This window comes from Plecotus auritus, assembly GCF_963455305.1.
Source record: "Plecotus auritus genome assembly, chromosome: 2".
In the NCBI taxonomy this organism is placed as follows: Eukaryota; Metazoa; Chordata; class Mammalia; order Chiroptera; family Vespertilionidae; genus Plecotus; species Plecotus auritus.
Genome location: NC_137771.1, coordinates 44,148,834 through 44,176,353, shown reverse-complemented (window position 1 = coordinate 44,176,353; position 27,520 = coordinate 44,148,834). Strand labels below are relative to the sequence as shown.

Here is a 27,520-nt window from a genome sequence, read left to right as displayed (position 1 = left end):
CCAAAGTGTGTCCATCCTAAGGAGAGGACTCCATATTTAATCAAGATTATGCTCTTTAAAAATTCAACAGCATGAAATTAAATTCCTTTGTCTCTCCCCTAGCACATAGTAGGTACTTGAGAAATGACTGTTGTTATAAAGATGATTTTCTTACATAAGCTGAAGCAATGGTTATATTTTCCTATCACCTCCATATCATGTTTACTAGGTAAACAGTTCAAATAAAAGTCAAGACCAGGATCTTAGATGGAAAAACAAATAGCCTGACAGTTTTCTATAGATAAGTCTAGCATCAACAAACCTTTATTTTCCAAAGTATAATTATTCACATATAAATAACTCCTTTAGGTTAACATGCAACTTTGGATTTTGGTGAAGAAACAGAAATCAGTTAACATAATAGGGTGAGAAGGGAAAAATCATTCTCACACAAAAAGTTTAGACTTAAATTCAGTCCTAAGATGAACACCCAAAAAGTATATAATATGTTACCTAGTTTTAAAATTCAGAATATCAGCTTCTCACATTTTTTATTTTGTTTTGTTCAACCCATATTCTCCACTTAGTCCCCAGCTCAACAACGATATGAATAGGCCCTATGCACCCCTATGGGGAGGTACACAAAAAACTAATACAATCCAGCCCCTGCTCATAAAGAAATCACAGCCTAACTTGGAAGACAGATCATTTTATGATACAGGAAGTGCTAATGGTGAGTACTGATATAGTGCTACCAGGATTCTATGGGAATGTAGGGAAAGAGCCCTTAGTCCAATGCTGGGGTGAAAAGAAGCTTAAGTACTGTTAGCCAATTAAAGGTGGGTGAGGACATACCAAGTAGAAGGAATAATACAAAAAATAGAGAGCCGAGACCGGTTTGGCTTAGTGGATAGAGCGTCGGCCTGCGGACTGAAGGGTCCCGGGTTCGATTCCGGTCAAGGGCATGTACCTGGGTTGCGGGCACATCCCCAGTGGGAGGTGTGCAGGAGGCAGCTGATCGATGTTTCTCTCTCATCGATGTTTCTAGCTCTCTATCCCTTTCCCTTCCTCTCTGTAAAATATCAATAAAATATATTTTTTTAAAAATAAAAAAAATAAAGAGAGAGAGAGAGAGAAAATACACACACACACACATTACGATACAAAGTGTGGGTAGAGTCTCATGGGAGACAGGAAGGCAGGGTGCCTCTGTATGCTCCATGCACTAAAATTTTCACTTATATCTTTGCATGTGCTCTCTTCAGTTTCAAGGTTAGTTGTGTTAACTGGTTAACTCAATCCAGAAAAACAACTCAATCACCTTAATTACCCCACATTTGACTACACCTTTCCCTTGTTTAAATATTGTATCTACTTTTTAAATATGTTGTTATTGATTTCAGAGTTGAAGGAGGAGAGAGAGAGAGAAACATCAATGATGAGAGAGAATCATTGATAGGCTGCCTCTTGCACATTCCACACTGGGGATCGAACCCACCACCTGGGCATGTGCTCTGACCAGGAATCAAACCATGACCTCCTGATTCATAGGTCAATGCTCAACCATTGAGCATCACAGGCTGGGCTGTGTCTATTATCTTGATTAAAAATAAGAACATCCAATAAAGTATAGCACTGTGAAAAGGGGGCTCACCAGAAGCATGAGACATTCCCCAGCACTAATTCCTTAAGTCCTGAACCCCACCCAGACTTTAGCTCCTACCTCCAAAAGTTCAAGGGTCCAAGGCTGATATGTTCATTTACTGAAACATCAGCCTGGTGGGAGTATGCAACTGGGGATTTATTCCAAATTTAAAGACAAGCAATCCTTTCTCCACATGTTGGACAATGAGAATACACTATAAAAATTTCCTTCTAAATAATACATTAGAAAGCAGACAATGGGGTTATATTGCAGACCCATAATTATAATCTAAATATATGTAATTTTAAAAGATATAACATTAACACTGTTTATCATGTTCAGTTTTATTCTTACTAATTGAAAAAAATGAGAGATTAAAGAAAACATAATAAGGCCACATATGTAAAAATGCTATTCAAGATTATAAGAAAATAAGCTGTGTATAGTGGTGGGGGGTAATGAGAGAAGGAAATTAGTAACAAAAACAGAGAGATTTTCAAACTTTTAAAACTTTCATTAGCTGTAAATTCACTTTTTAAATAAAGGAAATATGGATATTGCTAAAATCATCAGGTGAATTCATATATTTGTATCCATGTGGCTTACTTAATCTGAAGACAACACAGTTTTCCCTGGAGGAACTGAACTGCTAACGTCCCATGAACTCGATCAAGTTCGCCTCACTTCTCTTACTGACTGTAAAACAAAGAAATCTGTCTTGAGTTTCATGATGTCCCACATGTCACTGTGACTAATCCCCAGCCATTTTTATTTACAGCGTTCAGATGAGTTTCTATGACAATCCCATGCCATTCTCAATGTTACACACGCATTTTCTGCCTTTTGAAAATAATTACAGAACAAATCATTTGTTTTAGTTTCTATACAAAGAAAAGCTCACATATTTAATGGCTGCAGAAACAGACTTCACTTTCAGATCAAACAACAAGCAGACATAACAGAACAAAAACAAAATCCAATATTCACTGTTTGGGACCACCAGATTGTTGTAGTTGTTTGTATTTCATTTATCAGATATGCAAAGGTCTTCTCTTTCCCATCCCCATCTGTACACACTTTCCCCAAAGACCTTCACACCTGTCCCATTAACACACAAGCACACACTCACACATACAGGACCTCTACTATGCTTTCTGTCTGAATGTATATTCGTATCTGTTTTCTTTTAACAACAGAAAATAAGGCAAAGCAACTTGAGACCTTGGACAATTTAAATCCACTTCAGTATAAAAGTCTCAGGATTGCTAACTTTCTCTGGAGATGGAACAAAATAGAGAGTGTAGGTTATACCACTGGGACTTGACTGTTTTTGGAACTACTACCAACTGCCAAATGAATTCACACGGCTGGCTCTCCCAGGCCTTCCTTTCCTTGCTATTTTTCATTCCCTCATTCTCCTGCTGTTTAGTTTTCCTATGACTCTGTTTTATACTTCAGTATTACTAGAAAGATGTTCTTTAAAAAAATAGAACTTTTTTTTTTTTTACCCACCAGTTTTTGTTAGAGAAAACATGCTACAGTGAACTATCAAATAATAGAAACCACCTGTGCCCTCTCCTGTGTCTGCTCGGATTTTCTTTCCACTCACACAGATATATTTGACATAAGAAAGCAAAAAATCTAACAGGAGAAGTATCATCAAATGATAGAATTCCTCAACATATACCAATTGTACAGCAAAAAGGCAATATAAACAACTGGTTCTGTGAATTATTAAAAACTCACACAGGCTATTTGGTTGGAAGAATCCTGATTTTAAAACATGAAAAGCTTTGAAGTCTTAATTTCTTTTATTTTAATCCTCACCTGAGAATACTTTTCTATTTATTTGTTTGATTGTTTGTTTATTTATTTATTTATTTTTAGAAAGAGTGGAAGGAAGGGGGACAGACAGAGAGAGATAATTATCAATGTGTGAGAGACACGTTGATTGGTTGCTTCCTGCATGCGCCCTGAACAGGGTGGGGGATTGAGACTGCAACTGAGGTACATGCCCTTGACCAGAATCAAACCCGGGACCCTTCAGTCTGAGGGCCGACACTCTATACACTGAGACAAACCAGCCAGGGCTGAAGTCTTAATTTCTGAGATATTACATCTAAGATGGCATCAACTCATTTCATAACATTTTCTTTAGCTTTGTATAGCTGGCACCTAGCACATAGTGCTTTAAGTGCTCAAAACATGTTTCCTGAATGGAGTTGCCAATGACAGGGTAGAATTTGTCAATAAAGGCAACTAAAATAGATCTTCCATGCCAACACTAAACAAAAACCATCCACCTTGATACAAACAATAACAACAGGCTACAACTGCTCTCCAATTTATGCAAGAATTTTCTATCTCTAGAGCTCTTGGGATGTGTGGTCTTAGTTTCTCACCTGTTAAATGAAGGTTTCCTCCAAGGTGTGAAACTCTGAATCTAATAACAAACCAGAACAAGCTCTGTTTCTCACTACTTTTTTTCTCCCAATTCTCACCCAGGACTTGCTTTTATTGATTTTAGAAAAAGTTCAGAAGAGAGAGAGAAACATCAATGAGAGAGTGAAACATCGATCATTTGCCTCCCACATGCACCCCAACTTGGGATCACACCAGCAACATGGGTATGTGCCCTGACGAGAAATCGAACCTCAACTTTTCAGTGTACGGGACAATGCTCCAACTAACTGAGCCACACCAGCCAGAGCTCTCACTACTTTTTAAGCTTCAGAGAAAACAAAGTACTTTCAGCACTATTACATACTTCCAGAGAGCACTTTTTATCCCATCCAAACATTCAGAGGTGGAGCTTAGAGAGTTGGATACATTGAGAAACACATTAGAGAGTGAAAACAGGCCACAGAAGGGTCTGACCTAGTTACCAGCTCCAATCACTTAACTAACCATGTACCATGGACATGTTACTCAGCCTCCTGAACTGCATAAAAGCAATTGTAAAAGCTCCCCTCCCTAAAATGTACGGTTTACATGAAGAGCTAATAACATAATGTATAAGAACAGCCAATTTAAATATTACAGAAGTTAACAACAGGAGCCTGTGGTCTGACGGATCTGGCTTTAACCCTGGCTTTGCCACCTACTGTTGGCATGACCTTGAGTGAATTACTAACCGTCTCTGAGCCTGTTTCCTGAATAACAGGAGTAACCCACAACAAAAGTCATCTACAATCTCTACACACCCCACCACCCAACTTGAAAAATTTTCCAAATCTTGGAGAAGTCCAAAAGAAAAACAAAACAGAAACAAAGAAACCCTCATATAACCAAAGAAACTCATATCTACAATTTTGAAAACCAACAAAGCCAATCCTAAGAAATAGCACTCACATACATAAACTCCTTGAATCGGCTCAAGTGTTCAAAGAGTTTGTAATAGAATGCTCCAGTACAGTGGTCGGCAAACTGTGGCTCATGAGCCACATGCAGCTCACGAGCCATGGTTTGCCACTCTGTTGACTAATGAGTTTGCCGACCACTGCTCTAGTACAAAGCCAAATGCACTGTTGCAGCTGCTCTGTCCTCACTTTAAACAAAGTGATTGATAGGAAAGTCCAAAAGTGAGCATCTCTAAACGTGATGCTATGTTTTTCTCCAATCTATCTGTTTCCCTCCAATTCTGCTATCTCATGACATGTCTCATGGCTTATTCAGCATCATACCCACCCTAGCACTTCCTAGGCTCAATTGCAAATAAAGTGAAAAGCTATGTATAATCAGTCTTTATATAGCAAAACTGAAAATGTCTCTCTTTGAAGAATTACAAAGCTTTCTGAAACCTCTGACCTTTCCAGAGAAATCAGTCACTGTAGTTTAAAAATGTAGGTGGTAAAAGTACAAAGTATTACATTTATCCATTTTGCATGTTTGCTGTCTTTTCTGAAATGAGGGGCAAATATCTTTAGAACAATTAGTTATTCAACCCTAACAATTCAGATTGCAATATTCTCATTTTCCAAAGAACTATATACATCCTGGGCTCAATGAGATGGCATTTTTCTGATAATCTCTATCCCCCTTCCTTTTGGAGAAAATCTAAACTACATGAATCCCAGAACTTTTTTTAAAAAATAAGACTTTTCCTATACAGTGAACAAGCCTAGAAAATAATAAAAACTCATCTGAATATTCTTAAAACACCCCCATAATTCTTGATTAGCTTGGGAGGGGGAGGGACTTCAAAAAGTACATTTAAAAGGAAAAATAATTCTTAATGAAAGTCCTTGTCACATATTAAGAGGCCCTACAATAAAAGTATTGCAAAGACTGTCTTTTGCTGACAGGGACATGCAACAATAGTTATGCTGTTAAACAGCATCCAGTTACAAAGACTTCATTCTCAGAAGTTACTTGAAACTACTCTCCAAAAGAGAGCCTCTAACATTTAAAAGAAGGAAAGAAAACGCCAACTAAATGAATCAAACAGAAACATTAGTAACTAGTTATATTTATATAATATACATCCATGCAGAAATCTTGCCACAGTCATACAAAGATGCAGACAAGCTTTTGCCAAAATCTTATCAAGAATCCTTGCATCATCTTAAATGTATGTAACCCACTTATCTTTAACTTCCCATTACTTAATGCTAAAAATATTTTCTCAGGTATACATACTTTTCCATCCACAATATTTATAATGACTAATATTATTTTTGAGTTCTACTGCATAAAAAAGATATTTACAATTTTTACTGCCACTTTGCTATTATACCTAAGCTCATATATAGTTCTGTTTAACAGCATGCTATGAAGTTTTGCATGCACATACATAATATCTTACTTCCTCATTCTATAGTAAGCTCTTTAAGCATCTCCATTCCTCATTCACTTGTAATGTTTAAAAAATGCCATGAAGAAGGGCTTGATGTCATCTCAACACTGAAATCCATCTGTCTAGGGCCCTCCTTTGCCTTTTGTCATTTTGCAGCCAAAATTTTCACCAAAGTTGATGAGAATTTGTCAACCTAAGAACTTGTAATGTCAGCTTCTTTGAAAAGCAATGGAATATTTGAAAGTGACAATAATGGGATCCTATATAATACAATATTCACTTTATGTAGAAGCTTAAAATTAAATAACTAATTCCTTTAAGATTAAAATACCAGTATCCCAAATGCTTCCAACAGGGAAGGAGGGAAGAAGTAGGCACATAAGACAGAAGAGATAGTCCTCCATTTCCCATATTAAGTAATGTTGCCTGATTTTGATAATTAAATGAAAATCAATATTGTAGCACCACAGTTTCTATTGGAGAATAGAATTTGACAAATACCTTTCCCCTACCAAAAAATTACCACTTAGATCAAGCTATTTGACTCACCACAGATACATCTTCCCCAACAGCATGAATATGTTGCACTACCCAGTCATGGGCTGGCAAAATTACAAAAGGAAATAAAATCACCCAAACCATAGCAACAAAGACAACAGCTTGACAAGGGCAGATGCTACACAGACATACATACAAAATTTTGAATAGTATTTATTTTTTAAATGTTTTATTATTTTTTTATTTCATCTCACTTTTTTAACCCATAGAGTATTTCAAAAATAGCTATTAAAATATTTGTATAAATATGTATGCTTTGAAAACTGTTTATGTCTGAAATTCACAGGATTTGGGACCACCATAAACACCAGAGACATCATAAGGCAGGCAGTATGGAATGGGGTGGAAAGAACAATGAGTGAGTCCTATATTTTAATTCTAACCCTTTTGTTTCCAATTTATTCACTTTTATTCACAAACCTAAATTTTCCTCCTCCAGCATAACTGATACTCAACAACCCTAACGTTAAGACTTACTAGCATTTCTTAAAAAGAAAATTACATTTTCTTTTATTCATTATAGGTTCCAGTTCAGCAGCATACTTTATTTAAAAAATCCTAAGAGAATTAATATGTAGAACCAATGTAGTAAAAATTATTTTGCTGGTCATTTTTTTTCCTATTTACAAATATAAAATTCATGTTGAGTGAGGCTCTGAGTTTTTGCACTAAAGTCATTAAGAACTAATCTAGCCTAACTTTATTTTTTTTATTTTTTTTAGCCTAACTTTAAAAAAATGAATATAAGCGTATTAAATAAATCCATCAATAAATCATTTAAGGGCATTAAGATAAAGCTTGTCCCTATTTTAAACTCTTCTTTCTATTTTACATTTTTTTACAAAATTTTTAACTAAAAATACTCCATATTTGCTTTCTTTTAAATAATTATACACAAGGCCATAATCAGAGGGTCTTTATGGAGTAAATTTTAAAATTTTAAATCTAATCATTATGGGAAGTTATTAATATATATCTCATGCATATAAGAAAATATGTTTACACTTGATCTTAGCCAAAAGGCCGAGAAGCGATAAGAAAATATGTTTAAAAAATCTACCTAGTAAAATATTACAGGCGACTCTGATTTTAAAAATAATGCTTGCTTTAATTCTCAATGGCTTCCCAAAGGATTTAGAACCAATTCATCTAAATTTATCTTACTAAAAAAAATGTTTTTAATCTTAAACTTGTGTCATGATGTCAAATAGAATTCACTAACTTCAACTTCCTAAAAACAAAATAGAACAAGTCATTCCAGATTGTTGGCCCCCACACTGACAAGCCCAAGACCATTTCTCCTTCTAACCAAGTGCAGCCTCATTCTGTGGCTAAGAACTGAACTCTGCAGTAAACTATCTCTATGGGAAAGGTTTGGATTTTGACTCTTCATTGATTCAAGAAAGATGTGTAATATCATTTAAATGACAGCCAACCCCCCAAACAACAAAATAGAAAGAAGGATATAGAATAGATCTGAATTTTATTTTTAACAGCAAATAATTTGGAATCAGCAAGTCTGAATTTAATTTTGCTCTGACTTGGCCACTCTGAGACTTTATTTTCATCTGTATAAATGGAGAGTGTATTATTTATTCACAATATTGCTATGAAGTTTTTAAAGAAGAAGAGGAAAGAAAAAAAGCTACAGCGTAGGGCAAAACTTAGTACAGTGCTTGCCATAAAAGAGATATTCAATAAAAGTTATTTGTCTTCCATCCTCCCTTCCTTCCATCCATCTCTCAATTGATCAAGGCCCAAAATAATCTATCACTAGGAAGGTATGCAAAAGACACAAGGAGCAATAAGTTTAAAGTTCGAAAAGAAGACTAAGCTGTTCCACTTCAATCTCCAGTTATTATGACCACCCTAATCATTTCTAGGTGTGGGATGAGCAATATATTACATGTCAAAGAAGACCAACACTTGCCAAAATACATAACACAAATGAACTTCTTTCCTTCAGTTTTATCTTGTTTAGCTTAATCTTATTTAGCTTCTTTACAAACAGAACAGCAAAAAGATCTCTGCCATGAAGCTGCCACAATTTGTCATTTGTGGATTTATTTCTTTGCCTCATAAGCCATGTTTATTTCACTAACATGGGAGGACAAATTCCATTAGATAAAATATATTTTACACTGTGGAATTATCACAACATTGTTTTCTAATATTTGGGGGAAACCCGGGGGGTTGGGGAGGGAGTCATTTCTGTCTTTGCAGCAGCTATAGAATTCTGGTTAAGTTTAGGGACACTAAAGTTGGATCAGTAATTTGTATCTTACAGTTGCCTTAGTGGCTGACAGCCAAAAAATAGAAAACAGTATTAAGCTGTCACCTTAAAAGGTAAAATGGTAATAATAATAAACATCTCAATAGCTCCTTTTCAAGTGTATGTATGCCATAGTGTCCCTAACTGGACCCCTAAAAACCAAAAAACTTTTTGTGAAACTTTTCTTTCTAAAAATTTGCACAGAAACTCCAAAAGCCACAAATAGTCTCTTAGTCTAAAAGAAACTATGCAAAAAAAAAAAAAATGTGGAGAGATGAATTATAAAATTCTCTTGATATCTTGTTGCTTGGGATCCTCTTACAGTCATTACTTAAACCAAAACACTTTTTAGAGCATCTCCATTTGCGATTAAGTTCACGGTTTTATGTTTCTCTTAACAAAGCATGCCAGTTCATTCATTCTCTTCCTCCTCCACCTGACTTCTTCCTCCCCCTTACCCCAGCTCCCAATGATTTACAATTTATAATATATTGAAAAGCAACATCTAAACTCTAAATAACCATGGAGAAATTGTTGCTGAAATGGTCATAAAACAATGGTTAGCACATTCACTGCATTCAATCTGTATTTGATGTTTTTTTCCTCTCCTATTCTAACCCTCAGAATTGTTTTCAATAATCTATATTAACATTTGTGAGCAATTAGAACTGTTGTTGCTTCTGTGCAAGTTTTTAAAAGCCGACAGGCTGTTCTGTGTCTTCTGGAAGCAGCTTGAGGCCTTAACCAAGTGAAACACCAGTCCTACTGTGTACAGCAGTGACCACAACAAAGGCTGTGGTTTCTCCCACACTAGCCCTAAATAGGTTTAAATTAATGCTATTCATCACTGGGTGGAAAAAAAGACAAGGCAAATCCAAGCCAGCAGCATGGAGAAATTTCTTACCAACACTTGAACCTCTTAGCCATAAATGAACTGACCTCCTCTGTTACAGGTTTACACCAAAACCACTCTTCCTCTTTATTCCTATACATTCTCCGCCTCTGAATGTCCATCTTTTTCACTACATTCTACATAAAGGATACTGTTACTAAATTCTAGATAACGGATATTGTTACTATCCTCAAGTTACACAGAAAACACTCCAGGGTATAAAAGCCATATTTATCTCAAGTTTGTTGATTGTTAGTGCTCTTTCCTTTGAAGACTTGAAAGACAAAAAGATAAATGAAGTTTTCTGAAATTGTGTTCATATACCAATTATTTACAGTAGATCAGTCAGTCACAAAAATCTATCACAAGTTTAGTGTTAGGTTAGAGTTAGAATTTGAGGTAGGGTGGTACTTACTCTATTAATTTTAAATGTATATTAGTCTTACTCCTTTTTCCAAACACAGTTTATGATTACAAATCACAGAAACTAACTGCACAGCTTCCAACCAGGGAGTTTTTTAAGGCACTGAAGAAGTTTAATTACATAATGTCTAGTCCTAGACTTGGACATAAACACATACACACATATACCTGCTAACAGAATATATGGAACATAGTTGAGATATGCAATACTGCCATAAACTAATGTGGTTATCTAAAAATTAAGAAATTGTTGTAATTTGGCATAAAATTATAAACTCTAACAGTCTAACATTTACTTAAAAATTGTTACAATAATTATTCTCTATGCATTGATAACCTTATGCATATAGCTACACTGTATTTAAAGTACCAGCTTTATTAAAAAAATAAATAAAAAGAAAGAAATCATTTCCACTGCTCTAAACAACACTCTGTCTGCAGCCTGGATGTGCACACGATGCACACATACGCTCATACACAGACACTCCTAATCTTACACCTGTTCTGAAGCAGTAGGAAGTGAATTCTCAACCTGTCAACATGACCATCTGGTCTATCTGCATATCACGGCTTTCTCTATTACTCTATGAAGGAATGGCAATCACGAAGCCAAAATAAAACTAAAATGCACCTAAATGGGAGTCTCTCTCTCTCTTTGTTGAAACAGAATAATACGTGGCATATCAGAGCAAAACTCGCAGTAATGTAAATAATTTAAAATGAGCATTCACGCTAGCATAATAAGGTGAATAATATGGTACAGGTGATATGGTAATCAGTAATACTGCAGTACAGGTTTACAGGACAGGTACCAGAATTCCGAGACATGGCAACAGCTCTTTCAGTGAGTGATTGGACCTTTGCTAACCCTACTCCAAGCAAAGCTAAGTAAAGGTAGGTAGTAACAGGGGCAGCATGAAAGCAATCGGTTACTATTGTACTAAAACATCACCATGCAAAAAATGTTCGCTTTGTACCTTAAAACTAACCAAGTACTCGTGCTACCAGTAGGACAAATTCAATTTTCTCTGTCACTGGTTAATTAACAATGACAGCAATTAGCTGGCAAATTTTGGTCATTTATTGATCTTTCAAAGTAAATTTTAAGACCACTAAAAATATCTTCCAATCTTAGAAAATTCCTCATGTGCAAAAAGTGAGGATGCTCATTGTGATTTAGCGTTTGGGCCCAACTTAAAAACTAGCACAGGCCAAATTGAATTAAACATAATTTTATTTAATTTTTATTTTTAAACATCTCCACGCAGCTGCCTCAGAGCTTTCATTCTACGCCCCCGCCCCCCCCCCCCGCCCCCGCCAAGAAGGTAATAACTATGAAAAATAACATGTGACACTGTCATTCTGGGGCCTAGATACAGCAAACTACCTCTAATGCAAGAGATGTGTTCTTAAAAAATCTAACTTCTTACAAAATTTAACTAACTCAGGTGAAAAATCTACCTAGAATCTGATTACATTACCAGAAGTTATACAGAAGCAGTTAAAAAAAGAAGAAAAAAAAAAAACAACAACAACAAAAAACTCTCCAGAAAGTTCTCGGTTGAGTGCCTACTAATGAACAAAGGTTAACTTTATCTAAAAGGTCAAATGCCTGGTGGCTAAGGTTATGACCTTAACAACTTAAATTGTGACCTTGCCACGTGCCGGGTATATTGTAGATTCTGATACAGATCATCTGGTAAAGACTGGTCATAAATTAGCTTTACTGTTACACACCCACAAAGAATACCATTTGCCACAATACCATAATATCTCCAAGTTGTCATATGATACAGGGGAAGGACAACTCAAACAGAGACCAAACAAAAATGAATATACTCTTTTATACTTTTAACGAGATGAAATTCTCAGGCTTTTGGAATTACTCCGATTTCATTATACTTGTTACTATTTATCAGCCACAAAATTCACACAGTTCGAATGCCACTGGATTTAGAGGAAACATTTGGAATGTAATGTATGTATTGTATTGTATTTTAGCATCTCAATAAGTCTCAGGCTAAATCACCTCTGCTTTTAAAAAGATGATTGATTCTGCATTAGTTTCCAGCATTTATATGTGTGTTCTAAGATTTCAACTTCCTACCAAAGAAGAGGCCGAGGAATAAAGCAATAATTGTACACATTTTTTAGAAGGGAAAAAAAAACAAAACCTCCCTTTTGTGGCCAGCGAGGGGGAAAAAGAAGACTTTGGGGGAGAACACAATATATAACACTTTAAAGAGAGAGGTGGGGGGAGCAGATTCTAGGTGAAAAGGCCACAATGATTTTGGCATGTTTCTTGAAGCACGTTCCACAGTCTCTGCCTCCTGCCAATACTGGCAAGTTCTCAAAACTTTTAAGGAGGTAAAAACATTGTTTAGTGTTTACAAATCTTCAGTATTATAACAGATGCTTGTCAAATCAGTTGTATGTAAGTTGACCGGCCTACCTCATATTTGTATTGGCAGCTTCCCTTCCACAAATAACAGGTCTCTAAATCTCTTAAATCAAATTTGAAATATTTTCAGACAAAAGGGCCCTAATATTTCCTTTTGCAATCATCCTGCAGCACACGCACAGAGAAGCAGCCATTACTGCGCTCTGCTCCGGTAAAACCAATGGCCTGGCACTTGGCTGGCGTTCAGGCCCGACAAGGGATTCTGGGATACATCAGGAAAACCAAACCAAAAGGTAGTCTGATCCATGTTGCTGTCAATAAATCTTTCATAAGCAATAAGGATGCTAACTCTCCTAAGCAACCGTCTACATGTCATTTTACCAACATCACCCTTTAAGTATTGAAACAACCAGCAACTGTTAGCTCAAGGACTTGGAGCAACAGCACAAGTAATAGCATCAACAACAAAAGAGAATGCATGTCATGGCAATAGCTAGAAAGGCTGCATTACTTAAATCTAAAGGAAATGTTTACATCTAAAGCTTAGAATAGATATTGCTCGCACCGATAAAAACATAACAGGTATTTCATTCTGATAGTACCTTGTAAGCAAGGACAAAACATACCATGATGTGCATCACCTGTTGGCACCCTCAATTTTCAATTAGAGCATTTCTTATAATTTATAAAAATACTTACTTCCTAAATATTAAAAAGATTAAACACTACATTTTAAAAAATTAGAACACCCATATTTTCTTTGCACCTTGCCTTTCCCTATCAGAATCTCCACTTATATATGTAAATAACTTTTTTAAAAATTTAACTTGGCGTTTTCAAAACACAAAACAAAATAACAACAATGGGATGGTAAAGGAGTTAAGAAAGGACTACTTTTCCTGTGTAATGGTCATTTGAGAGGTGTGCCTTTTCATTACCGCCACCCAAAACTGGCTGAAGCAACAGGCACTTCTTATAATTACATATAAACATTTTCAGAAACCCAAATATTTTAAACACTTACAGATCACATCCTCTAAAATACTTATCCCCTACCAACAGAATGCAAATGATGATGAGACATGCTTGCAAAGTTAATTTCTCCAGTTTCTTATGTAAGGAAAGATGGATAACAAAAGTTCTCTTTCTGAAACATATATTGAGAAAAATAATAGAGAATAGGATTTCAGCTCACTTCTTTAAAATATAGCTTGCATCTTTATAATTAAAAATGTTTTGCAAAACAGTAGTGTTGATTTTACAGATAGTATCTTCTCTCTCCTTTGTGAAAAAATATGAAATTATATGAACCCCCAAACAATCTACTGGTAGGATTCCACAACCTTCTTTCTTCCATCAGGCTCAAGTAACTGCCATGAAGGTGATCTATCACAACCGATATGTACATATAAAAAGTCAACAAGTTACACAAGATCTGAGCTTTCACGTAACACAACGAGCCTTTTGTCTAAAACAAGATGAAAGGAACAAGGTAAAAATGCATTATTTTATCCAGTCCTTAACTCAATAAAACTATTGAGTTTTATCCTGAATGCTACTCTAACTGCTGTAATATGCACAGGTAAAACATGCCCTGAAAACAGCCTTGAAACAATAAATAATTTTATTACGAATCAAAGCAACTCACTAAAGCAATTATCAATATGGATTTCTCAATGCACTCATGCACTCTATAGGTTGGTTACTTTTAAGGTTAACCTCTCCATCAATTACTTAAAGAGTTGGTTTGCTTTTTTCCTTAGTTATCTTAAACAACACTAAAAGTTCCTAAATACAAAGCTACTAAGTCTGCATATTAATGTAATTCTTTTTCCCTCATAAATGATCAGCAATTTAATAACAATAATCTCACCTCCAACCTCATCTTAATTAGCAAGGTGTTCAAGAGGCCCCCGTAGGTTAAAAACATTCCCAGAAGAAAAGCCACTAAAAATATTGCCTCACTACCAAACTACATGCTTTTTAACTAGATCACTTGCCAGGTAAAATACACCCTTCATTACAAGAGTTTTTATTAGGCTTCTCTGCTCATCATCAAAAATTGTGATTTAAACATAAGCATAACTGACTACCCAACACCTTTGATAACGCCACTTGCCAAAAGAACTCAACTTAGTGCGAATTCTCTCAAAGCTATGCTTTTCCATCTGAATGAAGGTGGCACCCCAGACTCCGGGGCTGTTCTGACATTGGCCCACCTTTGAAACCACACTGTCCATGTGCACAGAGCCTGCAAACGAGGGCGTTCAAGAATGGCCCGGCACATACAGGGGTCATCAGGAAAGAAACACACACAAAAGAAAGTGGAAGGACTTCTCACCATCGCACTTACCTGCTGCATGCACAAAGTATGCCAAATATAAATCGAGTTCCTTAACAGAAACCCCTATGTGATGGGGCTGGACACAGAGCCCTGGATTAGAGCACTGCGGGGACTTTACAAGGCGCTCGCCATCAGTACTTTCGAGCGGGATACCTTTAAATAAAATCACCATAACCAGGTCCAACCTCCAGACTTTATCTGCCTGGCGGAGGCAGTCAATTCTTCGCATCTTGCCTTTCTGGTCTGGGTTGGAAAGGACACAGCATGGAGGCTTTTTCCCTGTAACTGTAAGCACAAAATCCTCTCGGTACTCAGGTCGGATATCTTTCCGCAACTTGGCCAGAAGTCGAGATGCCCACTTCTGCTTGACCTCTGGTTTTTCACTTAGCAACTCATCCTTCACGGCTCTCTCTTCTTCTTTTGACATACGCTTTTCATGTTTTTTGAAGTATTTTCGTTTTCGGGCCTGCAGGTTGAACCATGTGTAGGCGAAGGCTCGGACGTGGGGCAGAAGGGCTTCGATGAAAGGATGAAATTCATCCTAGGGAAATGAATAGAAACAAAAGTATGACTACACTGAAAACAAAAAGAAACAACTTTTTTTTTTTTTCAGATGGTCACCTTAAAAAAAAAAAACAATCTTTATTTCACTTGAAATTTGATGCGAGGATTAAATTACCAAAATCGTATATAGAATCCCTATGGGAAGTCCGAGAGGGAAAAAAAGAAAGCGACCGGTATTATTTCTCACAACCTCAAAGAAGAAAATTGCTAAAAATTAAAAAAATGTTTTGGTATAGTCACCAAAGCATCCCAGGTTCTATGGTCCAGTCTTCGTTGCAAATCCTTTAGTTAGTAAGTAAAGTTTATCGGAATGCTTATAACAATATATAATCTTAACCCTATTTCAAGGAAGGCATATCTAATTTTGCTCCAGCCTTGACCTCACTACTTGTAGTACAGCCAGGGTTCAGCCGCCAGATTGGCAAATCCTAAACATTTAGATGCCAGTCAATGTTTGTGGAAGTCTAGGAGCAGAAATCGTCTCCGCGATCAATGAAAATAAAGACTTTCCCTCTAAAAACACTGCATGTAGACTCTGATCTGAGTCTTAGTCATTTTGGTAACATCTTAATTCCTTTTTAAGTATTCCAGTTGTACATAAATATTTTTAGTCAAAAACTTAGAAAAATATGGCAGAGGACCACATACAAAAGAAGAGATGAATCTGATATTCATCAGACTAAAATAAAAGATCTATGTTCAAGACATAATTGCTGAGACTATGGGAATGAAACAAAAAGGTGGGGGGGAGGGAAAAAAACAAAGAAAAGCGTACATTCCAGATAGTAAACAGAATGTGTCACTGTGACAACAGTGTTGCAACTAAATACATTTAATTTACTGATATGATTGTGAAATGCCTTCAGTAATGATCATTCCTCAAAAAACAAAATAATTATTTAACTTTTGAAAATAATATTTCAGGCTTTTTCTCACAGAAAAAAAGGAGAACCTGGTATATTCAATGTTTATGAGACTCCAGAAAAACCATCATGGTTGCCTCTTAAAATTCAAGTAATTTGAAAATAAAATGGAATTTAAAATATTTAAATTTTTCTTACTGTTTTACTGAAGATGTTTGATTCTTTTACTTGACATTTTCTTAGTAAATATAAAAATAAAATTTAAAAAAATTAAACAGTAACCTCCACAAAGCTTTCTCGGTACATCTAACTTTTGATTAACCAACCCACACTAATCTTACATAACTTTTCTCCGCCGCACAACCCCCCAAAAAGATAAATTATTTACTTTCAAATAAATGAGAATAAGAAAATCAAAGATATACTTGATGACTTTTTTAAAGGGTATAGGGCAGACAAATATTATAAAATGCATTCTTTTTCAGTTTGTAATATCCAGCTAAATATATACTTTGGAGATAGAATTAACTGCAGTGTCCAAAATACTACTACTATTAAAAAATTATTAAATGTTTAAATGTTCAAATGTAAACTGAGTGGTTAAAACTGGTAAAATATTTTAACAATGAAGTCTGTTAAAATATTATAAATTATAAACAATCATCTAAACACATATTATTGTTTTGAAAAGTATATATTAATAAAATACATAATAAATCATTTCAATAAATGAGATTTCTTTTTTTCCTCTCCGAATAAATTTCAGGCTCTGTATTTCAAGTTTAACTTTGAAAACTGCTCTTTTTCAATAAAAGAATCCAAGAAGACAGCTTTTATAACATGTGAGCCTTCTTTAAGTGAAGAGGGAACAGAAAAAGAAAATACAAGAATTATATTATCCTTTACCAAAAACCCTTGGTATTTTTCAATTTCTGATGTTTGAAAAATCTTTCTTACTGCCATACTGTAGAAGAGAGAAATGGTGGGGGGGGGGGGCAATTTTCAAGTCACAGTTTATCTACTAAGAGACATGCCATACCACAAAGCATTTAAACATTACTAAATTCTGAGCTCATCCTTGAAATGCTCTAAAATACATAAATTTGGAGTTTGAAATGGTCCTTCACATTGACTGATTTTATTATATACATAGGACATGCTAGGGACCAAGGCTCTATGGCATTATGCAAATAACTCCTGGAGCCTACCTTAACTACAAAGTGAGCTTTCACCAAAAGGAGGATTTCATTTTAAAGTATCAGCCCTATTTTATAATGCAAAGAATAGCATAGTTCCAAACAACTCATATTTATGCTAAAACATTCTCTTATTAAAAAGCTTTATTAATAATAAACATTTTAAATAAGCATTCTAATATGGCATTTAAGTGCTCAAAGATACTCTCAACATGTTTCTCGGAGAACGGAGAACTGCGTTCATTCGTGTTCAAGAGGATTTTGTTTACCTGCCAACCAAATGCCCATATATCCCATTCTAAAAATCCTTAAATAAGATCAACTATATCAACTAAACATTAAGAATAATCTAAGTCCCCATTTTTGCATCAAAAGTTTTTACAACTTATTATTCCCCAAAGGTTTCAAGAATGTGCCAATAAAAGTGCACAATATTTTGTATAACTTTACACACATGCACCATTAAAGTGCTAGTTATCTTTCTCAACTCACAATTAGAAATATTCCAGAACATCAGAACTAAAGAATATCATTTACTTGTAGGAAATGTCCAGGTATAGCATACATTAGATCTTTAAAAAAATAGTATGCCTTTACAAATAATGTTACTGAACATAGAGCCATAAGTTATGTAATATTTCAAAATAGTCAAGAGAAAACAAAGAATGTTTTACATATGTACTCAGTGAGAAAGTTACTGTCCACCAATAAAAACAAACCTGAAAACCTGTTTCCAAAGCGATATGACTTTGAATCAGCACCTTAAACATTGATCAGTTTGTAAGTAAGCCAAGTTTAAGAACCACTGAATGCTGGCATTTCTGGGACTACTTCTCAAATGTTCACCTATAAATTTCTACTGTGTTATCATTCTGTGGCCAGGTACATTGTTTGCTTATGATATGCATGTATATTAAAATAAGATGTCTAGCATTTTTCTGATAAAGTTTTTAAAAACTGCATACACATATATGGAGTTTATTCTTTCATTGAGGGTACTTTTATCACTGTGCTTACTGGACTTTCTTTAGAGACCAATAAGCTACCTAAGTTTTTCTTTTTTAAAATTGGCTCTAAAACTCTATAAATATTCCATCAAGTTAAATAAATTGTAAATCAATTTTTAAAAGAAGAAATCATAAAATATATGTCCCTCATTTGCTATTTAGCATGTATTTTCTTCACAAACTGATATACTAAGTAAGCGTTTCTCTTAGTGGTGCTTCCAGAAGAAGGCCTAGTGAATGTATCAATCACACTGCCAAATATGTTTAAAGAAAAAAAAACTTTCTTAATGTGATAATAGCTCACAAACCAAGAAAATCCAACTTTGTTAAATAAATAACTATGCCCTGGGCCTACATAGATACACAGGTATCCTATGTACACCATCTCAAAAATACAAATTTAATTTTGAGAGCTCACTTGAGAAGACGCTAATGTATCCTACTATTGCAGCACACTGGTATTATCTACAAGTTCTATGTGTTGCAAAGTTTTGTCAGCTAGAACTTCAGTCTTTGAATCTCAGCATTTTCACTGTGGTCCTTGCAACTCATTCAAATTATCTTACACTTTGCATCTTATCCATATGCAATTGTGAACTTTGCCAGAGTGGTTGAAAAGTTTCACTCCATACTTCCACAAGTTACTAAAATAGGAACTTTGGAGGTTAGGGAAAAATAAAAAATAAAAACTTTTACAATAACTAAAAGCAACTGCTATCCATTATTAATGCTAGGCCTAAATCCTAAACAGACCATTTCAACATAAAATATGCATTTAAGAGTCTTCTGAGATCAAATAACCAGTATTTTTACTGTTAGATATTGCAATATGAAGCGATGTCATGTGGGAAATAAATCCAGACTCTACAGAGGGGAGGAATATCTATTGATACTTTTTAGCCTTCCAGAAAGTATTCCGATTAAACCGTTATCTCCTGCAAAACGAAGGCAAGAAGTGGTAGCAGGTTTTTTTTTTTAAGGGAGTGGTGGTGAATAAACATTTTATAAGAAGCATACAACTTCATGCAAGTGATTAATGGTCAGATCGCAATGTACCAAAACAGTATGAAGGCTCACACTTTTTTTCTTTCCTTCTCCCCCCCCCCCCCCCCACCGCAAAATCACTTTTGACTTCGTGCCTTTTAGTCAAAGAAAATAATACATTCAAAAGGGACCAGATTTGGAGCCATGAAGTAGCAATATTTTGCCTGGGGGTGGTGCAGACAACTGAGAGGTGGAAAGGGAGGACATGGAAAGGAGGGGTGGTGGGGCGAGAAAGACCCACGCTCCGAGTTGGATCGGAGAAGAAAGTTGCCCCTGTCCTGCGCGCAGAGCGTACTGAGTCGCGCGGCAACAGCAGTGGCGGTGGCGGTGGCGGTGGCGGTGGCGGTGGCGGGAGGCGGCGGCGGGAGGCGGCGGTGGCGGCGGGGGGGATCCGAGTCTGGCCCGGGCCGCCGCTTGGGCTCGCGGCCGGGAGCCCAACTCCGCCCGACGTTCCCCGGCCCGCGGCCCGCGGCCTCCGCCGCTCGCCAACCTGCGCAGCGTGGGCTCGTCCCGGCACCGAAACTTTCACTCGGGAAAGCAAACGGGAGACGAGCGACAAGAACGCAGGCTCCACCCGACTGGCGCGGGGGACGCGCGTCCGTACAGCCCTGCTCCGCGGAGCCCAGGGGCCGGCTCACCGCCGCCCGCCCGCGTCCGAGTGGCGCTGTCCCGGCCGGGGCCGGGGACACCGGCCCGCGTCCCTCCCGCGGCTGAACCCCAAAGGCTGACAAACAATAAACCAAAGTAAGAGTTTGGGGAGGCTGCTACGGCGCGGGCTCCAGGAGCGGGCTGTGGGCGCGGGGACCCTAGTTCTCCCGCACCGGGGGTTCCGGATGCCCGCAGCGTATGAGGTGTGCGGTGGGCACCGTCGGCGGCCCCCTCCCCGGGCGCCGCGGAACTACAGGAGCCGGCCTCCCGGCTGCAGAAACGCTGAGTCCAGATTTCAGCGTGTCATGGTCTGCAACCCGCTGAAACACGTGCGGAGCGTCCGAAAGCACCGCCGTTCCGCAGTCCAGCGCCCCGATATTAATTAACGCATTAATAAGAGGGCGCCATTAGCCATGTGCCCACACAAATGGCCGTGCAGGAGGAATGCACCCGCATGGAAACAAAGTTACTTTCTTAAAGCTGTATTTCTTCCCCCTTGCCCCCCCCCCCCCCACGAGCACACGCGCTCACACACGCAGACACCGGCACACACCAAGACACATGCCCCGGGCCCAGCCGACGTGACGGACCCCGGCACCCCCTGCCCAGCCCCTACTCAGCCCCTGCCACCCCGGCCCCCCAACCCCTCCGCATCCAAACAGCTGCTTACCTGGGTGAGACAGAGCGGAGAATACATAACTGCCGGGCGGTGGGCTGTGCGTGTGCGTCTGGGTGTGCGGTTTGGAGGTGTGCGTGAGTGCGGGTGAGAAAGGAGAAAGAGGGAGAGAGAAGGAGAGAGAGAGAGAGAGAAGGGGGAGAAAAAAATCAAGCCTGCTTCTTGCGTTCACATTTCCAACTCGGCTCAACTGCAGCCAGCCAGCGCTATTGCCGCTCCATGAGCTGAACTTTAACCCCGCCTAGAGTTTCCCTACACTCCACTATACATGTCTACTGTACGCGGGCGTTAAAGGCATAGCGCACCCTTTCCCGCTCCCGCGCCCGCCCGGCCGGGTGCCCGTGAGCTGCCCGCGCGCCCGCCTCCGCCTCCGCTCTGCACCGCACCGCACAGCCGCCGCCCGCTCGCGCCGCCGCCGGGGGCGGGGGGGGGGCGGGGGGAGGGGGCGGCTGCGGCGCCGCGCGGCCAGCCCGGTCCGAGCCTCCACGGCCGCTCGCGCTCGCTAGCTCGCTCCCTCTCCCGCTCCCTGGCTCGCTGGCTCTCCCGTCCCACTGCCCCCCCAACAGCCCCCCACTCCGTCCCCGCTCAGCGCATTACTGGGTAACGCAGTGAGGAGCAGTTACAGTCTGTACTCCCGGGCAGCTATAGGCTGCCACAGGATGTGCTTAAGCAAACAAAACTACTTTTCCTCATCCCCATCCCCCAACTCCCGCCGCAGACCTTCGCGGACCTCGGGGGAGGACTTTGGCAACTTTGCCAGGTGGTCCGGTATCCCCGGGTTCGCGGCGTGGGCACCAGGAGAACCTGGGACAAGGCCTGAGGGTCACTTTGCATGTATGCAAATTTTTTTTTTAAATCGGACCTCCTAGGTAACTTTCTTCTCCTCTGAAATGCGGTATGGCTCAAAAGCCTTGTGATCTCTCCAACGAAGCTTTCTGTGGGAATAGATGGTCGGCAGACATAATTATGCACAAAATCCTGCAAACTTTGTGCCACTTAAGTCCGATGGCATTCAGGACCGGGGGTGGTAGAGAAAATTTTCACACAGAAGATTCACCGGATTTGGGGGTGGGGGTTGTCTGGAGAAAGGGAGGCGGAGATTAATGAGCGTTCTCCCTCCCAGGACTGTGAAACTAAAGTGGGTTTGAATACAGACGCCATAGAAAAAGTTCTATCACGTTCAGAAACAACAGTGGTTTAGCTGTGACATCTTTTTCTTTTTAGGAAAAAAAAATGTTAAAGGGATGTCTCCTGCGGGAAGAGAGATCATTCTGGTCCACAAACGCGTGCCCAGAACTGGACACAGGCTCTCATTACCGTCCATGTGCCTGGACACCGCTGGAAGGGTGCCTTTTAAGGATCCCCTTTTTCCTCCCCCAGGTAATAGTTCTTAAAATGGAAAAGAGCTTCCTGCAATTATTTTAGGTTTGCTCAAGTATTGTTTTGGCAGAAAAGGGGGGTGGTTTTTAGGGTTTGGCAAGTTGCCAAATAAGCCTGCTTTTCCAGTTTTTTTTTTAACCTCATATTTTCTCTTCTAGGCTCTCCTCCCTACTTGGGGAAAAAAAAAAAGTATACCTCCTTCATCCAAACTCCCATCCCATCCTTTTCTCCTCATGTCTCTCTCATGCTAGTTTTGCAGCCTGCTGCATTTGCTGATCCTTCTCAAAATTCCAAAAGGAAAGACGAGTGTATCACGTTGAAAGACACTGGCACACAGACAGGGGAATCTACACCTCGGTAGAAGTTACATAGCTTAGCCTCTGAAAAGAGGAAATTCACTGTGGGAATGCCCACTCTGCAGGTGAGGGTCAGGTGAGGTGTTAAAGGCCATTCTCATTCAGGCTCCTTCCCCCCTTTTTAAATGAAGGGGCAACAAAATTGGTACAGGGGAAATATTCTGCATTTGTCTAAATTATTTTATGCTTGTTCTCCAGTTAGTTTATTGCTAAAATAAATCCTGAATGTTCAAGAGACCATTTTCACACTCCCCGATTCTAAATATTCTTGGACATATTTCAGATTATTTATTAAGAGGTGAGGGGAAATAATGGCTTAAACCTTTAATAAGAGAGTCCCATTTTTCCAAACTAAACAACCACTTTTCCTTAGTTCCTCTTGGATTCCAGTAGGGGAAAATGTCCTAAAAGCTAAGCCGAGTTACAGAGACAAAATCCCTGGCCACGAAACCTTTGCTGGGATCTATAACTTCAAGGCGCTCCAAGTTTCCTCGATAGACATTTCTGGCTGACAGTCCCAACATGTAACTGAGGCACAGTGAGAAGTTATTGTTCAAGTGTGCACTCTTGGGAAGCTGTCTTCCAGAGCAGATTAAAATCTTTCTTTTAAAGATAGACTTCACATCTGCCTCCTTCCAAAATACCAAAGATTCTTACTTTTAATTGAATCTCAAGAAAAAGAAAAAAAAAAAACTGGCACGTCGCCCTTGTTGAAAAAGAATGGGGAAAAGTAATTTAATGCTGATATTTCTACTTTAAAAACTTCTTTTGTTGCAGCAGTGGATGTGCCCGCGATTTCCAGCTTTCTGTGGTTAGCAATATTATCTTAAGTAACTTTTGGCGCCCTTCGCAAGACTTTTGGATATGGGACGATTGTTTGCGCCCTCTAGGCAAGGGCTGGATCCAAGTTCAGCACCAAAGCCCTTCACATCCGCTCCTGCTTTCTCTCCTATCTCCGCCAGCTCCCACTCCCTCCCCCGCGGGAGGATGGGGGAGGGGGGGAGGCGGGGGAAACACTACAAAGTACAGTTCCAACTACAGTCTTTGGAAACACGATTGAGAAAAATACAGTAGAAGAGTTACAGTTACAAAAAGGCTTCTGGTAACTTTCTCTCCAACAGGCATAAATTTAAATACACACACAAAGAAACAGATGTTTCTCAAAGGGCAGTCTGGGGGTAAAAAACATTTCCAATTCTCTCCCCTCTTCCCAAGTTGCAAAAGTAAATCCTTGTCCAGAGTTCACAAAGATACTAAGACACTTGAGAGAGTGAGCAGGAATGGAGGGAAGAAAGAAGAGGGAAGACATAGAAAACAGTATAGGAAACACAGGTGAAGTAGGAAAACTAGTTTACTGCAATCATATAAATGCCCTATTGTTAGGAAGTATAAACCCCTTATTGGAAATAACCGCTCCAATCATTTATTTTGCAAGTGCTGGGAGGCTGCCTTGAAATGGGGTTGTCTCCGCGCAAAAGAGGCTCCTGTCATGCTCTTGGCTATCCATATTCTTCCTGGCACAGAGCCCAGCCTTGCATTTACTGTGTTTTATTTGCAGAAATGTTACCTTGCCAGTTTTAGTGAAATCCTCTTAGATATATAAATTACGTCAATAAGGTTTCACTTATATGTACATCTCAAATACCTCTCATTTTAGAGGTCGGTCACTTAATAGGAAGATCTTATTAATATGATTTAGATTTTAATGCCCAAAGCAGTAAAGGTAAAATTGGGGTTCATAAGTGACAACACCATTAACTGTAGTTCTTACCAAGTCTGACTTTATCACTAGCATTTTTCAACATTTTTCTTCTCTAGTTTTTTGACCTGCTGGTCACTTGTGTGCAGATTTTTCTTATATGCTTATATTCCTAAATTGAATCATGTTGTTGAACTGAGCATGCAAGTGGATTCTTACATCAAATTTCCAAACCGGAATTGATGAGAAGGCCTAAAGCCTTGGGAAATAGCTCCATGGGATATAATACAAAGATGGGAAAGAGCCCATATTATTTTCTACTCACTTCTCAACAGAATTAAGTGTCTACTCTGCTCAGAGGGAAGGAAGAGATGGATATATTTTAGTCAGAGGCTGCCAGTTACTGTCTCCAAGATAAGCTACTGCAGTAGGTTTCCACTGGATTGGTGTCAAAGACTTGTCCAAGAGGCCAGATTCCAGCTAAGAGTCAGCCAGTCAGCAACTTTCCACACATACCCTCCACAGGGGTTGTTGTAGTAACAAGAAGAAATGTGAATTTGGCCAGTCTTAATATACTATTTGCTACTGACCATATATTTAAACAGAAGAATTCAAAAGAAGTCAAGAAAAACTACTTTCTCTCCCTCTTCCTTTCAAATTTAAAAAACAGCTGTCAGTCCACCTGCGAAACATTCTCTCGTCCTTAAAACTTGTTTAGGATTTCAAAAAGGGAGGCTTGCCTATTCCTCCAAAGTACTGGAAAAGCGAAAGCTTCTAAGATAATCAGAGCAAGAAGTTTTGTAATGCTGAATATGCAATATACTACTTCCCAAAGCTCACTACAGTCCCATAATTTAGGGAAGTTTTTAAAAGTTGAACATTTTTAAAAGTTGAACCTCACCTTCCACGACAGTTAACAACTTTCCGAATTTAAAAATAATAATCCATGCAGTTAAATATTTCTCTAGCAGAAATTTTCTAACTTTTCCAAAAAGACAGTGAAGAAAGCATAAGATTCATGCAAAAATCCCCCATCCGTGTTTTGTGTTTTTTTTTTCTTAAACTCGAAAACTCTTTCCTATTGTGCTTGCTAAAATCCGGAAGAGCTTGTAGCTTTGACAGCTTGAACTACACCATCCCTTTCAGAGCCGCAGAGAACTTCAGATCTTCTCTGCCCCGCCCCCTCTGGCAATTGCGAACCATTGTACACCCAAGCTTTCTCATGATTGGATAAAACTTTTGTCAATCTCCCCTATTGTCCCATTGATTAGAGGATGGAATCGTCAATTATTCTCCGAGTCCAGACATTTCTTTTCGGGTTAGGTTGACTGCTGAGGCCAGACGTCTTTTTACAGAACAGAGCAGCACGTACAGGATTCCCCCCGACCCCCCCACCATGTTTCTGGAACGGAGCAAGCGCTAGGAGGAAAAAAAAAATCTGTCAAGCTCAGCAATTTTTTCAAATCTCAGGGGGAAAAAAAAGGAAACCCAGTCTCAGATGCACATAGCAAAAAAGCCATCCACAAAGCTACATCTTTAAAACAAAACCATCACAATAGACATTACCCAGCAATCACTTAAATGCATATGCAAGCTAGAGAAATTTTAGTTTTAGCCATTAAACGAAATCATTCTACCGTTATTGTTGTTTATAAAACGCATATCCGCATAAACGCAAAATAGAAAGTTTAAGATGTACCACGTACCATTGCAATGTAAAAAGAGTACGTGAGAAACTTTAAAATGTTCAGACGAATTGCTTCATTTGTTGTCCCCTTTTTTTGCATTAAAAAAAAAATCTAAATAAACTTGGAACCGTTGAAAACCCGGAAGAGGTTTTTTTTTTTAAAGCTGTTGGCCAATTGCAGGCTTCTTGGAGATTTTTTTTTTTCTCTCTCTCTCCAAATCAGAAGGCTTTTGCAATTGCAATGCGCGCTCTCTGCGTCTCTCACTGTCTCTCTCTCCTCTTTTGAAAGCGATCCAACCCGGGCTGGCTGGTTCTCAGATTCTCTCTGCTTTTGCCGTTTGTGCTTTGGATTATACGAGACTTTGTAGAAGTTGCAATCGATTCGCAGTCTCTCCCTCCTCTCCCTATGCCCTTGTTTATTTCCGCAATCGCTGCAATTTGCATAGTAACCACGCACTAGGCGCCCGCGGCAGCCTACGGATGGGACCCGGAGGGGGCAGGGAAAAGGCCTTGCCCCTTCTCCCCTCCTCCTGTCTCTCTCCCCGCCAGTCTCCTCCTCCCCCACGGCGTGTGGCCAATAGGAGCCCCGGTATTCAGCGCAAGCTCCGGTCCGGTCACTGTTCGGCAGAAAAGCTCCTGTGTTACCAGGCCCTGCTTGTGGGGATCCTGTTTTTGGCGCATTGAAGTTCCTTTGCTTGCGGACCTCGCGGTGCTAGGGAGGTGTAAGGATATAGTACCTTTGCTTGCGGTTGTACGGGTTTTGAACGTTTTAATCAAGTCTGTACACCTGCTTTTTCATTTTCTTTTTCCATAGCCTCTCGTGAGTTATTAGGCTAGTTCATGATGGCCAGTGAGAGATTTAACCTTTATTTGCACTGGTGTAGACCAAGAGTTAAAGATCCTCTTTGGTTCATTAAATCAAGAGAGTGCAAAATGTCACAGAGAACTTATAGTGAAATAAAGCTTCTACTCCAGGTTCATAGAGGAAAAGACATTGGCTCTATTCTCTGCAGATGACTGAACATAAAATCGTTAGGTGGGCTCCCTCAAGAAAAAGCTGTTCCTTTAAAGCAAACATCTAATTGGCCAAT

General features: G+C 38.9%; 1 protein-coding gene across 12 annotated transcripts in view; it reads right to left on the bottom strand.

Moving 5' to 3' along the window:
- The window catches only part of NFIA (nuclear factor I A), a gene marked incomplete at its 3' end in the record, with an annotated part of 384,408 nt that extends 357,532 nt beyond the window's left edge, over positions 1-26,876 (bottom strand). For 6 of the 12 annotated variants that reach the window (XM_080656318.1, XM_080656320.1, XM_080656322.1 and 3 more), the window contains exons 1-2: positions 21,302-21,718; positions 15,319-15,850 (exon numbers count right to left, since the gene is read on the bottom strand). In XM_080656318.1, the coding sequence (XP_080512444.1) occupies positions 15,319-15,850; positions 21,302-21,328 (559 nt within the window). In that variant the 5' untranslated portion in view covers positions 21,329-21,718. Of the gene's footprint in view, positions 1-15,318; positions 15,851-20,804; positions 20,862-21,301; positions 21,719-26,448 lie in introns of those variants that run through there. The other 6 variants (XM_080656311.1, XM_080656316.1, XM_080656315.1 and 3 more) reach the window with 3 other exon arrangements.
- Between the last annotated feature and the right edge of the window lie 644 nt (positions 26,877-27,520).